Source organism: Notothenia rossii (assembly GCF_949606895.1).
Source record: "Notothenia rossii genome assembly, chromosome: 6".
Classification (NCBI taxonomy): domain Eukaryota; kingdom Metazoa; phylum Chordata; class Actinopteri; order Perciformes; family Nototheniidae; genus Notothenia; species Notothenia rossii.
The window spans coordinates 46,888,450-46,906,995 of record NC_136909.1 but is presented as its reverse complement, the minus strand read 5'-3'; the positions used below and the strand labels follow the sequence as shown (position 1 = coordinate 46,906,995).

The 18,546-nt window shown below is 41.8% G+C and overlaps 2 protein-coding genes across 2 annotated transcripts in view; both read right to left on the bottom strand.

Moving 5' to 3' along the window:
• Positions 1-18,546, bottom strand: part of LOC307043614 (uncharacterized protein) — a 307,614-nt gene that overhangs the window by 183,328 nt on the left and 105,740 nt on the right. The window lies entirely within an intron of this gene.
• nr6a1a (nuclear receptor subfamily 6, group A, member 1a) overlaps positions 1-18,546 on the bottom strand; it is a 113,661-nt gene that overhangs the window by 84,213 nt on the left and 10,902 nt on the right. The window contains exon 2 of the mRNA XM_079690590.1: positions 1,194-1,241. Within this exon, the coding sequence (XP_079546716.1) occupies positions 1,194-1,241 (48 nt within the window). The remainder of the gene's footprint in view (positions 1-1,193; positions 1,242-18,546) is intronic.

Here is an 18,546-nt window from a genome sequence, read left to right as displayed (position 1 = left end):
TTTTGAGTGTTAATGATCAGTGGGTATCTGCCTAATTCTGCTCTACATGCATCTGTTGGTGTTTTTCTCTGAACACGTAAAATGTATCTGCAGAATTCTGCATGTAAAGACTCTGTTGGATGTTTGTCCCAGCGGGTATAGCTCTGGTGACTGAGTGGACCCCATACTTCACTACCGTACAGCGCAATGGGCTGGATCACTCTATCAAAGATTTTGAGCCAGATTTTAATTGGAATTTGGACATTATAAAATGTTCTCTTAGTTGCATTTAGAGCTCTTCTGGCTTTTTCTTTGAGTGCATTCACTGCCATGTTGAAACTTCCTGATGCTGTTGATTCCTGATCTCTCTCTCTCTCTCTCTCATGCATTCTTATGGGACGCAGTGCTGCAGTTGGTTGTCTTTGATCTCTGGAGACAAACACAGGTGTTATGATTGGGTGCTCAGGAACAGAAACAAACACTGACAGACTGGACTTTAACAGACTGTCTCAGCCTATCCTTTTCTGTCTGATGGAGACTTCATACAGACTTTCCACATATTTTATACATTATTGGTGACGTATGGTTTTAGTCGAAAAGTTTGCAGTTCAAATATTCTGCTGCTTTCTCAAGCCTTTTTACTTTCTTTTCTCATCTTAATACAAATTCTTTCACTACTACTTACATCTGATATTTAACTCCTTCAGCCTATTTTCAGCTGCAGAAACCATTCAACTATTACATTATTCAGCTATTTCAGGACATCAAGGCTATACATGTTGTTGTTTATACCTTTTTTTAAACCTTTTCTTTTAAATATTAAGCTTTTTCTGCATTTTTGTAGCTAAAAGCAGCTACCATTCAGCTAATAACATATTCAGCTTTTTCTGCATTTTCAGCTAAATTCAGCCATAAATGTTTACAGTTTAGAGCATTCGCACGCATTTTCTGCAGGAAATGCATTTTCTAGTTATTATTGAGTTTATACTCCCCTCTTGTGGATTCAACAGGATATGATAAATCATTCAATGAAGTTACAGCGCGTTACTTAACCACCAGATGGAGCTACTATTCAACGAGTGTTTTATTGTCAGACTGTAATATATTGGAGGCAGTCAGTGCCACATGGCAACCCAGTGACTACAGCAGTTCACTTACATTCACTGAAAACCTACAGTTCCCATCTGAGAATAAAGAAATGCTTTCCAACCCACCCATGCTGTCGTTCCGTTCAGACTCCAGTTGATGGTCGGTGTAAAAGCCTGGGGGAGGATGGGCAAAGGTTAGCTGCTGGAGAAAGTCAGATACAACTTGTCAACACTGTAGACACAATAAACATTTGACAGTTTAAAGATACATATTGCGTGGAGATGAGCAGCGAAATAAGAAAGGGGTTTCTTTCTATTCATATGCAATTACACAACACAAGTAGGCCTATGTGTCGGATTGGATCAGGAATATTTGAACAAACAATGCATGGCATGATTAACCAGGGCAAACAGGAGCATAAAAACACCTTTCCGACCAAATATCTCAAGATACAGGAAGTAAACGTGGAACCAAATGTCCCCTCTCCCCCACATCTGAGGCACCTTGAAGTAGGGCTGGGCGATATATCGAGTTTACACGATACATCGTGGATTGCACTACATGCGATGTCGTAAATAACCACATCGTGAACATCGAGTATTATGTTGTCAAATCAATTTCCCGCCGCGGCCAAAATGAGCTTTCCTTTCTCCCTCATAGACACAGTCACACACGCAGGCACACACGCAGGCCCCATCTAACTTGCAGACAAACATTACACACATGCACAGTGACAGAGAGCAGGGCTCGACATTATAAATGGCCCGCTGGCTCGGAAGCACTATTTAGACACCCCGGGCCAGCATAACGTACTTTACACTTGCCCGCTCGGGCCACTAAAAATATTGCTTAAAAAAAATAAAATTGTCCTGTGGTATAGTTATTTTGACAAGCAATGTTGTTCAATTGTTTCGTTTATTAACGCTACAAAATAGCGTTTCGTGAGGCGGTTGTCGTTGTTGGGTGAAAAGCAAACAGCTGTTTGCTGCGGAGCCAGCGCGAGCAGGCTCCCGTTTGCCCGTGAGCGCCGGGCAAAAAACTATCTTCAAATAAAAGAAAGTCACCGGAGGAGTTAAAAGAGAGTGACAGGTAGCATGAGAAGAAGAGGGAGAGAAAGTTTCAGCCAGCTTGATCGATGGAGTTGTTTTCTAGTGGTGCAGTGACGCGTCCTAAAACCCTTTTATAATCTATCGATTAGATTTATTTCCAGCTATTTTCCAAAACCCTATGGAGAAATCCCATTGCTTTTTTGTCGAGGGAACCAGCAGCTTAATTCCTGGTTTTAGGACGCGTCACTGCACCTCTCAATATGATGCCAATATAAACAAGGTCTTCTGTCGGCTGTGTACATCAATGCCGACCTATGCTGACAAGTAAGTGAAGAGTAGAACATATAAAAGGTATTGGCTATAGGGAAATGTCCCAGCAGTTTAGGAGAATGAAGGTTCTAATCTAATCTAATACATAGCCATTACATGTCTAACTCCTGATATTGAAAGGAAGACAGAAAGCGCATTATACTAATAATAATAATAATAATACTCATAATAATAGCAGACATTTTTGAACAATGACCACAATATCATTATTTTAATAAACTAAATATGAACAATTGAGGAAAATGAGGAAGAACTGATGATTCAAATGTTGTAGTACAAGTAGTAATGTAGTTAGTGCGTAAATTACTATTGCAACAAATGTGTTAATTTTCTTCATTATTAGTCGATTTTTTTAATGCAGACATATGTTGCAGGGACTACTAGAATCATCATACTGGCGTGACTGTAAACATCAAGGGGTTAAATAAAAAAAAATGTATTTGTTTTAGAGGACATTTCAGAATATCGCGATATATATATATATATATATATATATAATATCGCGATATAGTCAGTAAATATCGCGATATCATTTAGAGACCATATCGCCCAGCCCTACCTTGAAGGGGCGCTTTGGATTAGGGCTGCACAAACATCAACCATGGATATATAATATTAAATTACATGTCACTTGTTAGACGCTTTTATCCAAAGCGACTTACATACATTCAGTACTGTGGAAAATTCCCACAGGAGCAATTTGGGGTGAAGTGTCTCAGGGACACAACAACATGCTGACTGCAGTGGGACTCGAACTTGCTATCCCCTGATTCGAAGTCCATCACACTATCCACAGAACCACACGATAATAACTGGATACAGCGTGGGAGGACGGGTCTCGTTCTTTCCTATGAGAGCTTCTCATTGGCGCAGGAAGAAAAAATGGCCCAACTTTTGAGAGAGTGAAACGTCACAGATTACCCAGCATGCCTGGTTGTCAGAGCAGAAGAACCCGTATGTGCGCTCACAGAGCATGCGCCCCTTAAACTCCGCCCCCCGAGATCCCGCTAAAAATTATCCACCGATTTACAGACATCTCTTTCCCCATGTTAGTCAATGGGGAAAAAGTCTGATACGGAAGCTGCAGTACTGCCGTTTGGACACTACGAATTTGTTCCTCAGAGTCCAGAGCACTTCCTGGGGGCTTGACATCAACGTTTTGCTGATAGCAAAATGTCCATAACAGAGTAAGGGAAATATTCAGTAAATGCTAAATATGTTCAAATATCTGAATGAGGAATTGTGGAGCTGCAGAGAAGTCCCGGGCTACACATTTTATTTTACAGGCTTTTCTTGTTGGGAAAAAAAAATTAAAAAAAAAATCACACAATTATCATTTTTAGATTTTTAAACGTTAATAATAAAGTTCCAAGAGCGATAATTCTCTGAAATATCTCAATATCAGTCAATATAATCACAATTGTTTGTTTTTTCTTCAATCGTGCAGTCTTGCTTTGGGCCTCAAATGTATCTTTGTTAATAACCATGTTGGACTTTTTAGTTTTAAGGGGAAATAAAAGTTACCCGTGAAACGGTCATTAACATTTTCAAGTTGAAATGACTAAAGTCACCTAATGCTGTTCACAGGTGCCCAAACATGTAGCAAAGAACATTATATAATATAAACTATTCTAAATAGTAAACAACTTTAATCTCAATACAATTTGTATATGCATTTTATGAGCAAGAAGTCCAACAGTGAAACAACTAACACACAGGAACACCAAAGAAAGGGGGGAGAAACGAACAGGACAGGAGGGGTTAAACGTTAGCACCATCAGACTCTGGAAAGACATTAGCCTTCAACAATTCTAATCACAATCTGAGTAATATCTTACAACTGTGATGGAATACTTAAATCATAAATATGAGTGAATCACATCGGCAGGACTAAATTAGATTTGAATTCAAAGCCTGATATCATGTGACTTCTCTAAGGGTCTCTCCACAACCCCAGAACAATCTGCTGGCTTCATATTGGTTACCCTCTTGCTGTTGGAGCTTTATTTGAAAGCCTCTTTTTTCCCCATCTCGCCTCCATCAGCAGCCTGGCCATCTGTGCGCGGCATCTGGAGACAGCGCTCACTTACACCGCCCGGCAGCTCCATCACTCACATCCAGACGGAGCAGAGAGCGGGCTGTCGGGCGTCAGATCTCCCGCTCTGTGGCAGCATACCACCCTGCTATCAACAGCTGGAGACCCCTGACCCGACACACGCCAGCTGCCCCCCCACCAACCTCCACCCCTGCCCCACAGTCAACACCAGCATATGTTCTCCCTGGAGCATACAGCGACACACACATGCTCTGTTCCAACACACACGTCCCTCAGTCAGCGGCTCCTGAACAGACACGCACACACTTATATTGACGTATGAACCTCAAACACCCATAGACCAGGACCAGAGTCTGTTAGCATTCAAAAACATAAATCTATTTATTTTCACTGCAGAATTGTAGATAAACTATTTAATCCGTAATATAATGTTGACTAGCTAACAATTATATACAAATGTATTTGAATACTGCTTAGCTTCTTCAGTATGTTTACCAACTGTCAGTTTAGGACCATGCCAATGCTGTACGCGTTTAAACCCATTTACTTCGTACCTGTTTTTAAAGCATGTTGCAGTTTTTTCTAGTGTTAGCTTACCTAAATTACAATTACCTATTTGATCAGGTCATGAGATATCCCTCTCTGAGCTTTCTGCCCCCGCCCCAGCCAACAATTGGGGTGAATGGTATTTCATTTTAGCAAGAATAATGGTTAATAGCGACACTAGCTTCTCTGTATTGAGAACTAAATGCTGACGTTGGGATCCTAACATGCTCACAGTGACAATGCTAAAGGATTGAAGAATTGCATATTGATAATCGTTTTAAAATAAAATGCTTTATGGCAAACTCTGTAAAAAGGGGGCTGATCTTTCTGTACTTTTGCTGAACAGACCCTTGTATTGTAATGTTAAAAAGGTTTTCTTATATCTTCTATTCATTTGGAAAGTGAAGAAACAACTTGGAAAAAAAAGCCATGTAAAGACCTCAAACTTGAAATAATCCTAAGTAATTCATCACAGTGGACACAGCTTCCATGGTCTCAGATGGTTTGGAGTTGTGTGCCAATACTCTGCAGAGGACCCCACCCCCACAAGCCCTTTCTATGTTGGCTGCATGGAAGATAACATCTCAAACACAATAGCATGTTTTTGGTGAATGATCAGCTCAAATGTTGCTAGGACACAGTGTGAGGGCACAAGTCAGTCAGTCCTACTTAACAACATGCTCCAGTTTTCTCTCTTCACCTCTTAAAAGTGGCATTTCTGGGATCAGGATTAAGCCTTGTTTAGGTCCATGCTCCACCCAAGCTGCAGTGTTGGCTGATAATGGAGCAGCACTAGAGAAGAATGGAGGTCCCACTGTGTGGTCTCTGTTACTAATCCTCATGACAGTTTATTGACCATTATAGCCTGAGGCCTGGAAGGCTTCCAGCAGCAGCCAACACAGCCGGAGCCTGCTCCGCTGTGGCCCATTGTGTGTTGACAAAGAAAGGCTGCATCTTTAACCTTTCACCTCTGAAACCTCCGACGCAATCAGCTCTCATCAAAATAACACACCGCTCTGTCCTCCGCCTGCATAGAGACATGCCAAGCAAGCCCAATATGAGGATGTTATTATTTAAACCTTTTCTGCCTGTTACATTTGTGTACAACAATAAGTCTTCTGTGAAGGGGCACATGATCCATTAAAAGAAAGCCGAGTGATCAGAAAGAGCAAGCGAAAGGTGGTTTATTCTCACCGATGAGACATCAATTAGAAACTGACAACAAGCCGTTTAGGACAGAGAGTGAATACACATACTTTACAGAGATGCTGTATGAGAAACCAATGTGAGTTTGGAACATTGAACAATATAAATCAATTCTAGTAGACCACAACAATGGAATTATGATCAGTAGAAATGGCCATGACATGGGACCTTTAAATCTCAATTTCACTGGGCTTTAGTTTAGCAGGTGGCTGCAAGTATCCTTTAGGTCTGAGCTAAACTAAGCTCTGATATTCAATGTATCTATACATCAATTATTTCTTCTTTTGTTTCTCTGGTCAGTAACGGAATAAGTATTCTGCTACTTTGCAATGCTTTTAAGTTGAATAAAATGAAGAGTATTAAGTATGAATATATATTAAATAAAAGATAGTGGCTGCAAGTTGCTAAATTACCACACCAAGTAATTATCTGTAATAAAGAGTCACGTTACTCTTGTTCTTAGACAACGCTCATGAGCCTTGTATTTCATCCTTTTTCTTGACAGGTATAAAGGAAAATAAGTCAAAGATAATGCACCTAAAACAACAGGGACTGGAAAGAACTCAGAATCTCTAATGATGCCCAACACTTGACACGCCGCTGTGGTCCATAAGTAGCCACACCCGACACTGAAACGTATACTCACATTCCTTACTGGAAAGTGCCATCTGGCTGGACCTGTTGGAGCAGGAAGAAAGTGTGGAGGCTCCGTCTAACGTACAGTCAACAGAAGTACAGGCACACCCAGCTGCCCCCAGGAATCCAGGGCCTGAAGCCATCAGCAGTGCCCAGGAATTCCTCCAATGGTGATACCCGCTCTCAGTCTGTCCTCGGCCCCAGATGGCGGGGTTTCGCATGGCCAGCGGAGGGAAACACAGCCTGTTATCTGAGCAGGTCAGCCCCTACATGCCAGCCCTGCTCTTATCTCAGCACCATCTATCACCACCCCACCCCCTCCACCCCGCCCCCCGCACAGTGAGGGGGAACGATGACAGAGACACAGCCAGGAGTCACTTTGACACTTCAGTGGCTGACTTTAGATGCCACAGTAAACTGGCTATTGGCCATAAGACCACTGAAGCCTTAGGCCCCGGCCCCACGAGGACGAAAACGTTGAACGAGGACGACCACATATGACAGTAAACAACTGCGGAAACGATAACGGGTCCCAAGGTGGATAGACCGGCATAAGCAACGCTCTGGGGGGTCCAACGGCTCCGTGTGTGCGCCCTATACGATGATTTTCTGATCATGATGACGCAATAGACCCGCCTCTCCCCACCTCTGCTGCTCACCCCCGCGTCAAAGTAAACTGCACACTGAATTCAGATAATTTATCTTTCTCTCGATATGGACAAACGCGAGTGAAGTCTAATCTGACAGGACGGAGACACGCAGCTCTGCTCACCTGCAGCTCCTCCCGCTGTGATGCAGCGGTGAACGGAGCAAAACACACACTTCAAGTCAGCCATTAGCTATTTTAATTACCTCTCAAACTACCTAAACTAGTTATAAATATGTTTATTTTTACTGTCGTCCGGGTCACTCATTACTGGATCAGCTGCTGCATGAGACAGACACTGACGCTGTCCGAAGAGAGGGAGGAAAAAGAGAGGCTCCATGTATTTTATTATATAGATTCAATCGTTATTCATTTGTTTTAAAGCTCAATAAATAACAAAGAAGACCTTTGACCGGCACTTTTATAATTTTGTCCGGAAGATTTAAACTTTAATACACGTTGACTGGCGAAAAACTCTGCCCGGTTCCCTCGGCCCCCACCGCAGAGAATAAACCAGAAGGGCAACCATGACAACCATGCTTCTTCGCTGCTTTTGTGGAGGAAGTTACAGCGCCACGTACAGGCTCCTAGATATGTACTGCAGCTTCTCCAGCGGTTGGAGCTAAACGGAGCTGTCTCGTGTGGACAGACACTATCCGGGGAATATTGCGTGTGGACGGAAGCTTTTTTGCGATTGCGTTTGCGTTAATCCTATGCGTTTAACTGTATGCTTCCTCGTGGGGCCGGGGCCTTAGTGAGTTCAAACTGGTGGTGTGAACCTCTGACCCCCCCCACTGCGTCCCCCTGTTACAGTGAAAAAACCCATTCAAAGGATATTCTGTCTCTTTTTCACTGAGAAGTAGGAATAGAGACAAGAAAAAACTATTTCCATGAGGTTATTAAAGTCTTGTTCACTGGATTAAATAAATCCAAAAGAGAATAAAACAAAGAACAACCACTTGATTAGTCCTCCCCACAGAGGGGGGGGGGGCTACTTTTCTGGGACTGACCAACTGTAACCGTTGTTTTTCTGTACATAGCAGTCATTTCATAATAATGTTAAGCCATGGATATTTTACATTTGTGCTTCTTGATACAATCGAACGGGCAAACTAACTGTGTCTGACTCTTTACGACACCGTGACTGAATGAGTCACAATGGCTGAGCACAAGAAGCTCTGCCAAGAGAAGAAATCAACTTTTAAAAAATGCCACGGTTTTAAGAAGCCAAACTTCTCCCACAGCCTCTCTCACAGATGCTAATGCAGAGAGGACAGACTGGAAAGGCTATGTCACATTACAGTTGTTGTTTTTGTGATGTCAGCTTTTCACTCTAGAGGCGCGTTCACACCGCAGTAATTTTGCCAGTATAGTTCCGATAGTTCCGAAAATATCCGTTCCCACCAAAAAAATCCGGAACTAGAACTTAGTTCATGAGAACTTTTCCACCCCCTTTTCAGTCCCTGCTAGAGAGCAGATACTTTCATGGGAGAAAAAGGTTCCCATTTCTGATTGGCTAGGCTGATTGCAAACCACGCCCCATAAAACTCCGAAAATGTTTTAAGAAGCCGCCATCTTATTATCCTCGCATTAGCATTATTAGCATTAGCCCAGCGCACCAACGGAGAGGGAATAACTGATGGCAACACAAAATAAAACATGGGAGCGATGGAGATGAGAAGGTGTCGGCGTTCTGGCGATTTACTCGGAAGGCTTCAGTAGAAGGACTTCGGTGGCAGTATACGTTGTGAAGTTGTTTGCGGCCTGCCAGTAAACCCAAAGCCGAAGAACAAGAAGTGACGTCAGCGGCTTAATTTGCCTAATCCTGCCTCAGGGACTTATTCCGGTGTGAACGCGATCTGCTCTTTAGTTCCTCAGAACTAAAGAGTTCTGATGAACTGAGTTCTGATGAACTAAGTTCTCATGAACTAAGTACGGAAAAGTACTTGGTGTGAAAGCGCCTAATCAATCAATAAACCAGTCCCCCCTCCCCACTGTGAGATGGACGTGAGGAAGCAGCAGCCACAAATACATCATTGTTTTCACTCTGTGGCCAATACACTCTCACTCCATAATCGTCCACGAGCGACGTTTGGTCTGGGTCCCGTGGCGTGCAGTTGTGAAGCTCCTAGGCTCCTTCAGCTTCATAAAAGGGACGCAAATAGCTTTCAACTGATTGCAATGTACTCCCATCTGCGGCGGGATTTGGCACTCATGGAAGCACGGCATTCGTTTGTGTCGTCTGCCCTTAAAAAGGCAATGTGAGCGTCCATTCCCATTGGATAACGGAGAATTGTATACCCGGAAGTAAGTATTCCCCTTACTGTCGATTGATTTTACAGTGATATCTGCACTACTCATCGACTAAAAAACACCAGATTATCCTTGTTAATTACACAACATTGATTGGTTTAAATTGTGTGCAATGCTTTTGTATTTTTCCCCTTCGATTCGGAGAAACAAATATTTTTTCGGAGTAAAGGATGGCAGAAGACACTACACTACCCAGAATCCCCAGCTATCGTTTAGGACTACACCATGTGCTCTGTTTGACAAACCTCGTGATTAGTTCTCAAGATCTGTGATTGGTTGACCTCCAACTGCATTCCATATGAAAAAAAACGTTTCGTAAAAGATAAAATCATACTTTATTCAGCAGTGCTTGCTTTACTCTTTGAAAGTCATCACATGAATGCATTGTAATAAATGGTTCGGCTGCATTAAATATATTACACATCTATCGTAGTTCTTTATTTTTATTTATCTACAGAGATCGGGCTCAGAATAGACCGGAAACTATTCTTTTACCGTTCAGTTTGAATTTCACAATAAAGTTAGTAGCAATATTTTGTTTTGATATTATTGTTTTTTATTAACTACTAGACCGCTGGGTCATGTTAAGACCATCTTTTCTGTGTTGCTGTGGGTTTTTTCCATCGCTTTTGTGTTACAAATATCAAAACAATAACAAAATATATCCGTCGTAAACTAAACCAGAAACAGCAGTATATTTTATTTTGTTAACACTGTAAACTTGACAGCTTTTTAACCCAAACCACCTACTGGTTAAAGCACGTTATTACACGTTTAGAGTAATGCAATGCAGGTAGATTGTGTTGCTTTTTAATGACTGTTTAAAATGCCTTTTTCTTAATGTCTTTTATTATTATTAACTACTTGTTACTTGTTGCTAGGGACGCTGCTATCGATATTGTGTTTCGCAACATGTTCTCTATCTATGGCACGTCTCTACTGGGAGTTGTAGTTTTAAAAGACGTTTTCTTATTTCCCAAAATAAGAAGTTGCCAGTATACTGTGTACATCCCTGGAGGTTTAGGGGATAGGAAACACTCAAATTTAAAACATATAATTAATAAATGGGTGAAAATTGCTTGTGCCCATAATGGGCAGCATTAATATATATACCCACATGCCAGCTCAGGTCAGAAGAGCTTTATTTAACAGATGGTCTTATGTTTGTGACCCCTCCTCTTGTTAATTGATAACATTACATTGCATTACATTAATTGATAAGCCTAAAACACGCAAATATTGATAGATGTCTTGGAATGCACTATTGAGGAACCTGCGACCCAAGTTTTTCATTCATTGCATAACTACACCGTTTGTGAATATGATGTCAATAAACCTTAGAAAATCTTGAAATCTTGAAAGGGATGTGTAAAATAATCATTATATACAGTCTTTAATTAACTATTAGAATAGAATAACGAGTAATGAATATACTTTATAGGGATCCTATTAATATCTAATAATAAAAATAATGAAATTCAATAACATGCTTTAACCACCAGGTGTCCCTTTCTATCAGCTGTGCACCTTTATGGTGTAAATACAGCCTATCTACCAATTGGATCAAATATAAAAGTCACCCGAATTAGTGTTGATGGCTTGATGACTGTCTCTCTTTTAAACTTCATGTCAATAACCTGCTTAAAAAACTGAGGGTTAGGCTAGGTTTCTTTTTCAGGAATAAATCCTGTTTCTCGCTTGAGGCCAGGAAAAGGCTAGTCACTGTGACCTTTTTACCTGTGCTGGACTATGGTGATCTGATGTATATGAATGCACCTGCCAACTACCTGAGCAAACTAGATGCTGCGTATCATAGTGCTCTGAGATTTGTCACAAATTGTAAAGCACTTACTCATCACTGTACACTGTATACCAAGGCAGGTTTACCATCACTTACTGTACGGAGGCTCAGTCACTGGTACACTTTTATCTATAAAGCTATGTTGGGCAAACTCCCGTATTATATCTGTTCATTGATAAAGCAGAAAGTTGCAAGCAGCTATTGTCTGCGATCGCAGGATATAGTCTTGTTAGATTTGCCAAGAGTAAGGACTGTCTTAGGTAAGACAGCTTTTATGTGCGCAGCTCCACTTGCTTGGAACAGTCTACAGGCAAAATTGAAATTGAGCATTTTTATTTCTCTGAATGTACTTAAGGCACGTCTAAATGAAATGCTTTCTGACACTCAGGGTATTTGTAAATGTTGAATATGTAAATATGATATCCTCTGTTGTTTGTTTGTATGTTGTTTTTATGTTTCATGTGGAACTAAATGATGCAGGTCTCCCTTGTAAATGAGATCGATGATCTCAAGGGACCAATCTGTCTAAATAAAGGTTTGAAATGAAATGATCCTGCAAAGAGACGTATTGTGTGAAAAGAAATGTAAGATGTTGTTTAATTGCTGATATATTTATGATCCACGTCACGTTTTCAGTGTTGGCGGCAGTTCCTCATGTTTGTCTAGAAGTCTTCTCATCAGGGCTCTATAAATAGAGAACTACGGCAGATATGTAATATTTAATGCAGCCGAACCGTGTATTACAATGCCGTTATGTGATGACTTTCAAGGAGAAAAGCAAGCACACTCGGAATAAAGTATTATTTTAGATTTTTTTAATGTTTTCGGTCTATTTGTTAATGACGATGTGATGTTAGATGTGAGACTGGAATTGCACAGGGGAAAATAACTAATACGTTTGCGCTGTGGACCAACACTATACATTGACGGGGAAGGGGGTAGCAATAAAGATAAAACCATTAAACAGTTACACAACATAACAGAAATAATATCGATAGCAGCGTCCCTAGCAACCACCTTGGTAACAATGAAAACGTTCTATGGATGCAATTTCCTGAAGTAATCTTCGTAATAACTAGCAAACTAAAGATCATGTACATCCACTGCACACATAATCTGAAATATCAAATCTTATTTCTCGAATCAAATGACATCAAAACGCATTTTAATGGCCAAACTAATTTGAAAATAGGCATTTTCCACCGAGAATAAAACGAAGTTTGGCCATGTGTAGTCCTAAACAATAGCTGGGGATTCTGGGTAGTGTAGTGTCTTCTGCCATCCTTTACTCCGAAAAAATATTTGTTTCTCCGAATCGAAGGGGAAAAATACAAAAGCATTGCACGCAATTTAAACCAATCAATGTTGTGTAATTAACAAGGATAATCTGGTGTTTTTTAGTCGATGATTAGTGCAGATATCACTGTAAAATCAATCGACAGTAAGGGGAATACTTACTTCCGGGTGTACAATTCACCATTATCCAATGGGAATGGACGCTCACATTGCCTTTAAGGGCAGCCGACACAAACGAATGCCGTGCTTCCATGAGCGTCAAATCCCGCCGCAGATGGAGAATACGTTGCAATCAGTTGAAAGCTATTTGCGTCCCTTTATGAAGCTGAAGGAGCCTAGGAGCGTCACAACTGCACGCCACGGGACCCTGAACAAACGTCGCTCCTGGACGATTATGGAGTGAGAGTGTGTTGCTGTGGCAGACTAGATTAATCCTCTGAGAGGTCAGAGCAGAGAAGCTGCTGTCCCACTCCATCCAAACCCCCACCCCCTAGTGGAGACTACCGAGCATGACCGTCAGGAGTTTGTTTGCCACAGACAGCTTTGGAAGAGCAGTTGGAGTTAAAACCAAAGAGGTTTCTCAATACTCAAATTTCCCCTCCTCAACTCCTCCCCTCGAGACTTGGTGCCGCCCACAGGAGATGCGAGCGGAGGACTCACGGCCCGTCTACACTACAGGCATCGAAAAATGCTTTCAACGCTTCGCCCATTCACTTGAATGGGGTGACGTAGAAGATTTTTTATCTCGCCGAACTGCATTGTGGGGAGCATGGCATGGCTTTGCAAGCATCACGAGCATCTATCGGCATCAGCCAATCAAATCCCGTTTATGCAAATCCCGCCATTGCAAGCGCAGCCAATCAAACCGCGTGCAAGCTGGGAGAGCCAGACCGCTGTTCATTTCCTCATATTCCAAACAAGATATTACGGTAGCAAATTACCCGGTTCTTTACGACCAGAACTGTTTACCGGGATACAAACCGGAGGAACCAGGCATGGAGAGAGGTGGCAGAGACAGCTGGTGAAACTGGTAGGTTTTTCGTCTGTTTGGAGAGTTTATATCCAGTTTACTTCGTTTCAACATTGCTATTGCTTTGTATGTCGGGGGCGGGAGATTCATGTGATTGGTTGTTGGTCGCAAAAAATCGCCAAGCTTCAGACACGCCCAGCTTCAAGATTTTTTTATGCCTGTAGTGTAGACGGGCCGTGAGGAGGGTAACCGAGGAGAGAGGAGGGGAAGCAGCAGGCGGTTAGAGAAATGAGAACTCTCTCTCGCGACGTCCGTTAATTATGACGTAGCAACAGCTCCATCAGCTGTCGAGTAGGGGTGCACCGAATGGGAAATTCTTGGCCGAAACCGATACCGAAAATAGGAAACAGTTGGCCGAAAACCGAATGCCGAAAATGATGATATATATATATATATATATATATATATATATATATATATATATATATATATATATATATATATATATATATATATAATGTATACATTTTTTACCAATGTTGTTCAGCTACCTGATTATGGAAAAATAAATGATTATGGCAAAACTTAACTTAAATAATAATTACTATTATGGGTCCATAAAACATTTATTCAGCACTTTTGAATGCATACAGTACATTAATTCCAAGTCAAGTGCATTTTCTTTTCTCTGTAGGATAACTACAACAAAGTGCATTCAGAACAAAGCCAAGGTGCTTTAAAACTGCATAAACATCTAGGCCAGTAGGCCTACAACAAAATAGTGTAAATAAAGACTGTAACAGCCAGGCCTTCAACAACAACAAATGCACCTATAAGTGCATGCATACAAATGTGCAAACTTGATAAATCCACATGAATGTAACTATTTACAAATTAAATTACAATTGAATTTCAAGAATCTGTAAATAAGGCTGTCTGTCCTCATAAGCAAAGTAGTAAACATTGTATAAAGATACATAAAGTGAAAACTGGATACAAAATCCACAATCAATTACAAATTAAATGACCATTTCAAGAATCTGCAAATAAGGTGGTCTGTCCTCATGAGCAATGTAAACAACATTGTATCATTTAGATACCGAAAGTACAATATATTGAACACTGTGCTGCTGTCATTTCCCCCTAATGATAACCTGAGATGGTGAATTATAACTCACAATGAAAATTGTTCAGGAAAGTGGGTATAGAGTAGGCATGTAGAACTAGATAAGCTTATGATAAGCCAGCCTTGTCTACTTATTAAGGAAAAGTGGGAGGTTCTTTTTAATGAACAGTAGCTTCTCTGCTTTATCAGCCATAAGTCTGTTCCTCTTCTCATCAAGCACATGAGAGGCAGCGCTGAACAGTCTCTCGCTGTCAGTGCTTGTGATTTGATCTTACTCCGCATATTTGTCCGGGTGTTTTGATTTCAAGTGGTGGAGTAATCCCGAAGTGGTGAAAGTCTTTGCAGTTACACCCCCTCGAGAAATGTCAGCTGAACACGTTTTACAAATCGCAATCCGCGCCTCTTTCTCTGATATTTTTAAATATCTCCAAGCGGCAGACATGTTTGCTGTGAGCCAGCCGCGAGCATGGTCGCGCGCCGTGCTTGTCGCCGCGTTTTGATTACGTCATCACAACAACACGTTAGCTTACTAACGTAACCCTGTTCTCTGACATTCTGTGATATTTTTTCGGTGCTACAACCCTTTCGGCCGAAAGCCGAAAGGCCCTTTTTAACCATTTTCGGCCGATAATTTTCGGCGGCCGAATATTCGGTGCATCCCTACTGTGGAGTGTTTTGTCATAGCACTGTATTTTATAATCTCTGTTAGATCAGCTGAACATTGTTCCCCCACATATGTACATGTAATTCAATTTGCAACAATGCATAGTATGACAAGAATATAGGAATATTTTCAACACATAGGCCTAGCATCTCTTCTGTATTGTGCCGCACTAAAACATTAGTATGACAAGTAGCCTACCCTACAAATAAAGGGAGACATATACATTAGGCTTATATACGTTTGACATATTCACACATGCACAAAAGCCTAAAAAACCCAATGACTGTATATACACTATACACAGTATGCTTACCTTTTTAAACTAGTAGGCTTAATGGCATGATAGGTCATCAAGTCACATTTCTTTGACAAAACACCTGTACCGAATTTCTAATCAATTACCGAATCATGAGGGACCTGACAGGCTATATAAGGTCCAGGTACACCTCTGATTTATATCTCAACCACGACGGAGATATTGAGATATAGGCTATGAAGACTGCAATACTGTGTGCCTTATGGCAGTGGAACCAGCTGCAGAAAACCAAATCCCGTGAGGAAAGACGCCGTTCCCAGCGCTGGAAAGCGAGAATGCGCAATGCCATCCTGCTTCATCTTGTGGTATTTATGAGTGTTTGTTTAAAAAAAAATTAAATGGTTGAAAAATAGCTGGCTTGTTTGATTTGAATCCAAAAATGACCAACTACTTAGAAAAACAAGAAAATCATGACACAGGCCTAAGCCTTGGAGTTAGAGAAAAAGCATGTTTGTCAGAGAGAAAGTCGTGTTTTTTATTATGTAGTTGTATGTATTCAAGAAGGGACCATCCACATTAGTTAACACGAGCACTTGAGAACATCAAATGTAGCCTACCAGATTTAGCCATGGCTTAATTTCTTATGAGAGAATATTTATGTGCAGTTTAAATTGCGGGATGAAGGAGTTTAGTTTGCTGGACAAAGGTATGACGTTTTACATTTTACATTTTATTCTTCCTGTAGGTTCAGCACCCACACTCTCCCATCTACAGACATTTGAACAGCAGTGTCCCCCTGCTGAAGCTGTACTTTGAGGGTGATGGGTGCCTGCTCAAGGATTACAGGATCAGCCGTAACTCTTTGGAGGCCTTGATGCGGTGTCTGGGGCCTGAGAGGAGACAGGCCTGGGGACACCACATGACTATCTTGACGACCTTGTACTGGCTGGCACACGGTTTGTCCTACAGTGTGGTGTCCCGGGCCTTTCAGGTACCCCTCTCCACGGTCCACAGACTGGTCCATCAGGGAGTGCAGGACATTGCTGCTCTCCGGCATTCGCTTATCAAGCTGCCTGCTGGTCCAGAGCTGGAGGAGGTCGGGCAGGGCTTCCAGCAGTTGGCCAACAGTCCGGCATTCCGTACGTGTGTGGGTGCAATAGACGGGTGCCACATACTAATAAGGGCCCCATCCGGACCCTGTGGCCAGGATTATGTGAATAGGAAGCTCTTCCCATCCATACAGCTGCAGGCTGTATGCGATGGGAAGGGGAAATTCCTCCAAACATTCGTTGGATTTCCGGGCTCAGTCCACGACACCCGTGTCCTAAAACACAGCGCCCTGTATAGAGAGGCTCTTTACCCTCCTCCAGGGTACTTCATTGTGGGGGATGGTGGCTACCCCTGCATTGTACACCCTATAGTGATCGTAATCCCGTATCGGGAGCCACTGCAGGGGAGAGTACAGAGCAGATTCAACGGCTGCCATGCCAAAGCGCGCAGCATAATCGAGCGCACTTTCGGGAAACTGAAGGTGCGATGGAGGTGCCTCCTGACGAAGGCCCTGGAGGTGAACCCTAACTTTGTCCCTGCTGTGGTCACTGCCTGCTGTGTCCTACACAACATCTGCCTTACTGCAGGAGAAATTCTTGAAGTAGGGCCTGGCTCAACATCCTCCTGCTTGTCTGAGCCAGACTTGGTGGCCTCCTCATCCTCCACTGTGGCCTGGCTCTGGACAGCCTCAGTGGATGTTGAGCCACTGCCAGAAGCCACAGCAGCAGTGGCCGAGTCCATCAGGGTGGGAGGGTCGATGGATGGCCTCCCACCGATGGCCTCATGCATGGCCGTAAAATACGGCCATGCATGTGGCTGCTGTGGCCTCTCCCCTGTCGGTCCCTGTCCCAGTTGGGGGGCATCTCAACTCCAACTACAAAAACACAAACAAGAAGTAAAGTTATACATCAGCATTAGGGCTGCAACAAACGACTAATTTGATAATCGATTAATCTATCGATTAATGAAACGATTAATCGATTATTCGGATCGTTAAGGTTTTAACTGTACTACTACTTATATCAATACTGCTTATCGATCCGGTCCTTTTAACGATATTATTAACGGTTCTTTTGACAAGAAATAAGGTAAACTAACTAAACAAATTGTGAACAAAACTAACATTGCTTTTTATTTTAATTAAATGCATAATATTTCACATCAAAAGAAACAACAATGTTTTAACAAATCATATTAAATAATGTGATGACAGAACTGTAAACAGAATAGCTGAAACTTTAACAAAATAACTCGGTTACCTCTAATCATTAACCTATGTTTTTATAACTGAGTTAACTCTGTGTGTTGCTGCTAGCATACATAACACCTGACGTGGAAACGTTACTCGTGGACGGGGCTACAGAGCTACTAGAAAGACAGTCGAACCCGGTGCATTCCTCCGTCTGAATGTGGTGCACTTTTGCTAAATGTTTAGACAAATTGCTCGTTTTACCGCCTTTATATGATAAACTGTTATTGCACTTTTGGTAACTAGCATTGTCCACATCGAGACGGCTAAAGTTTAACCACACC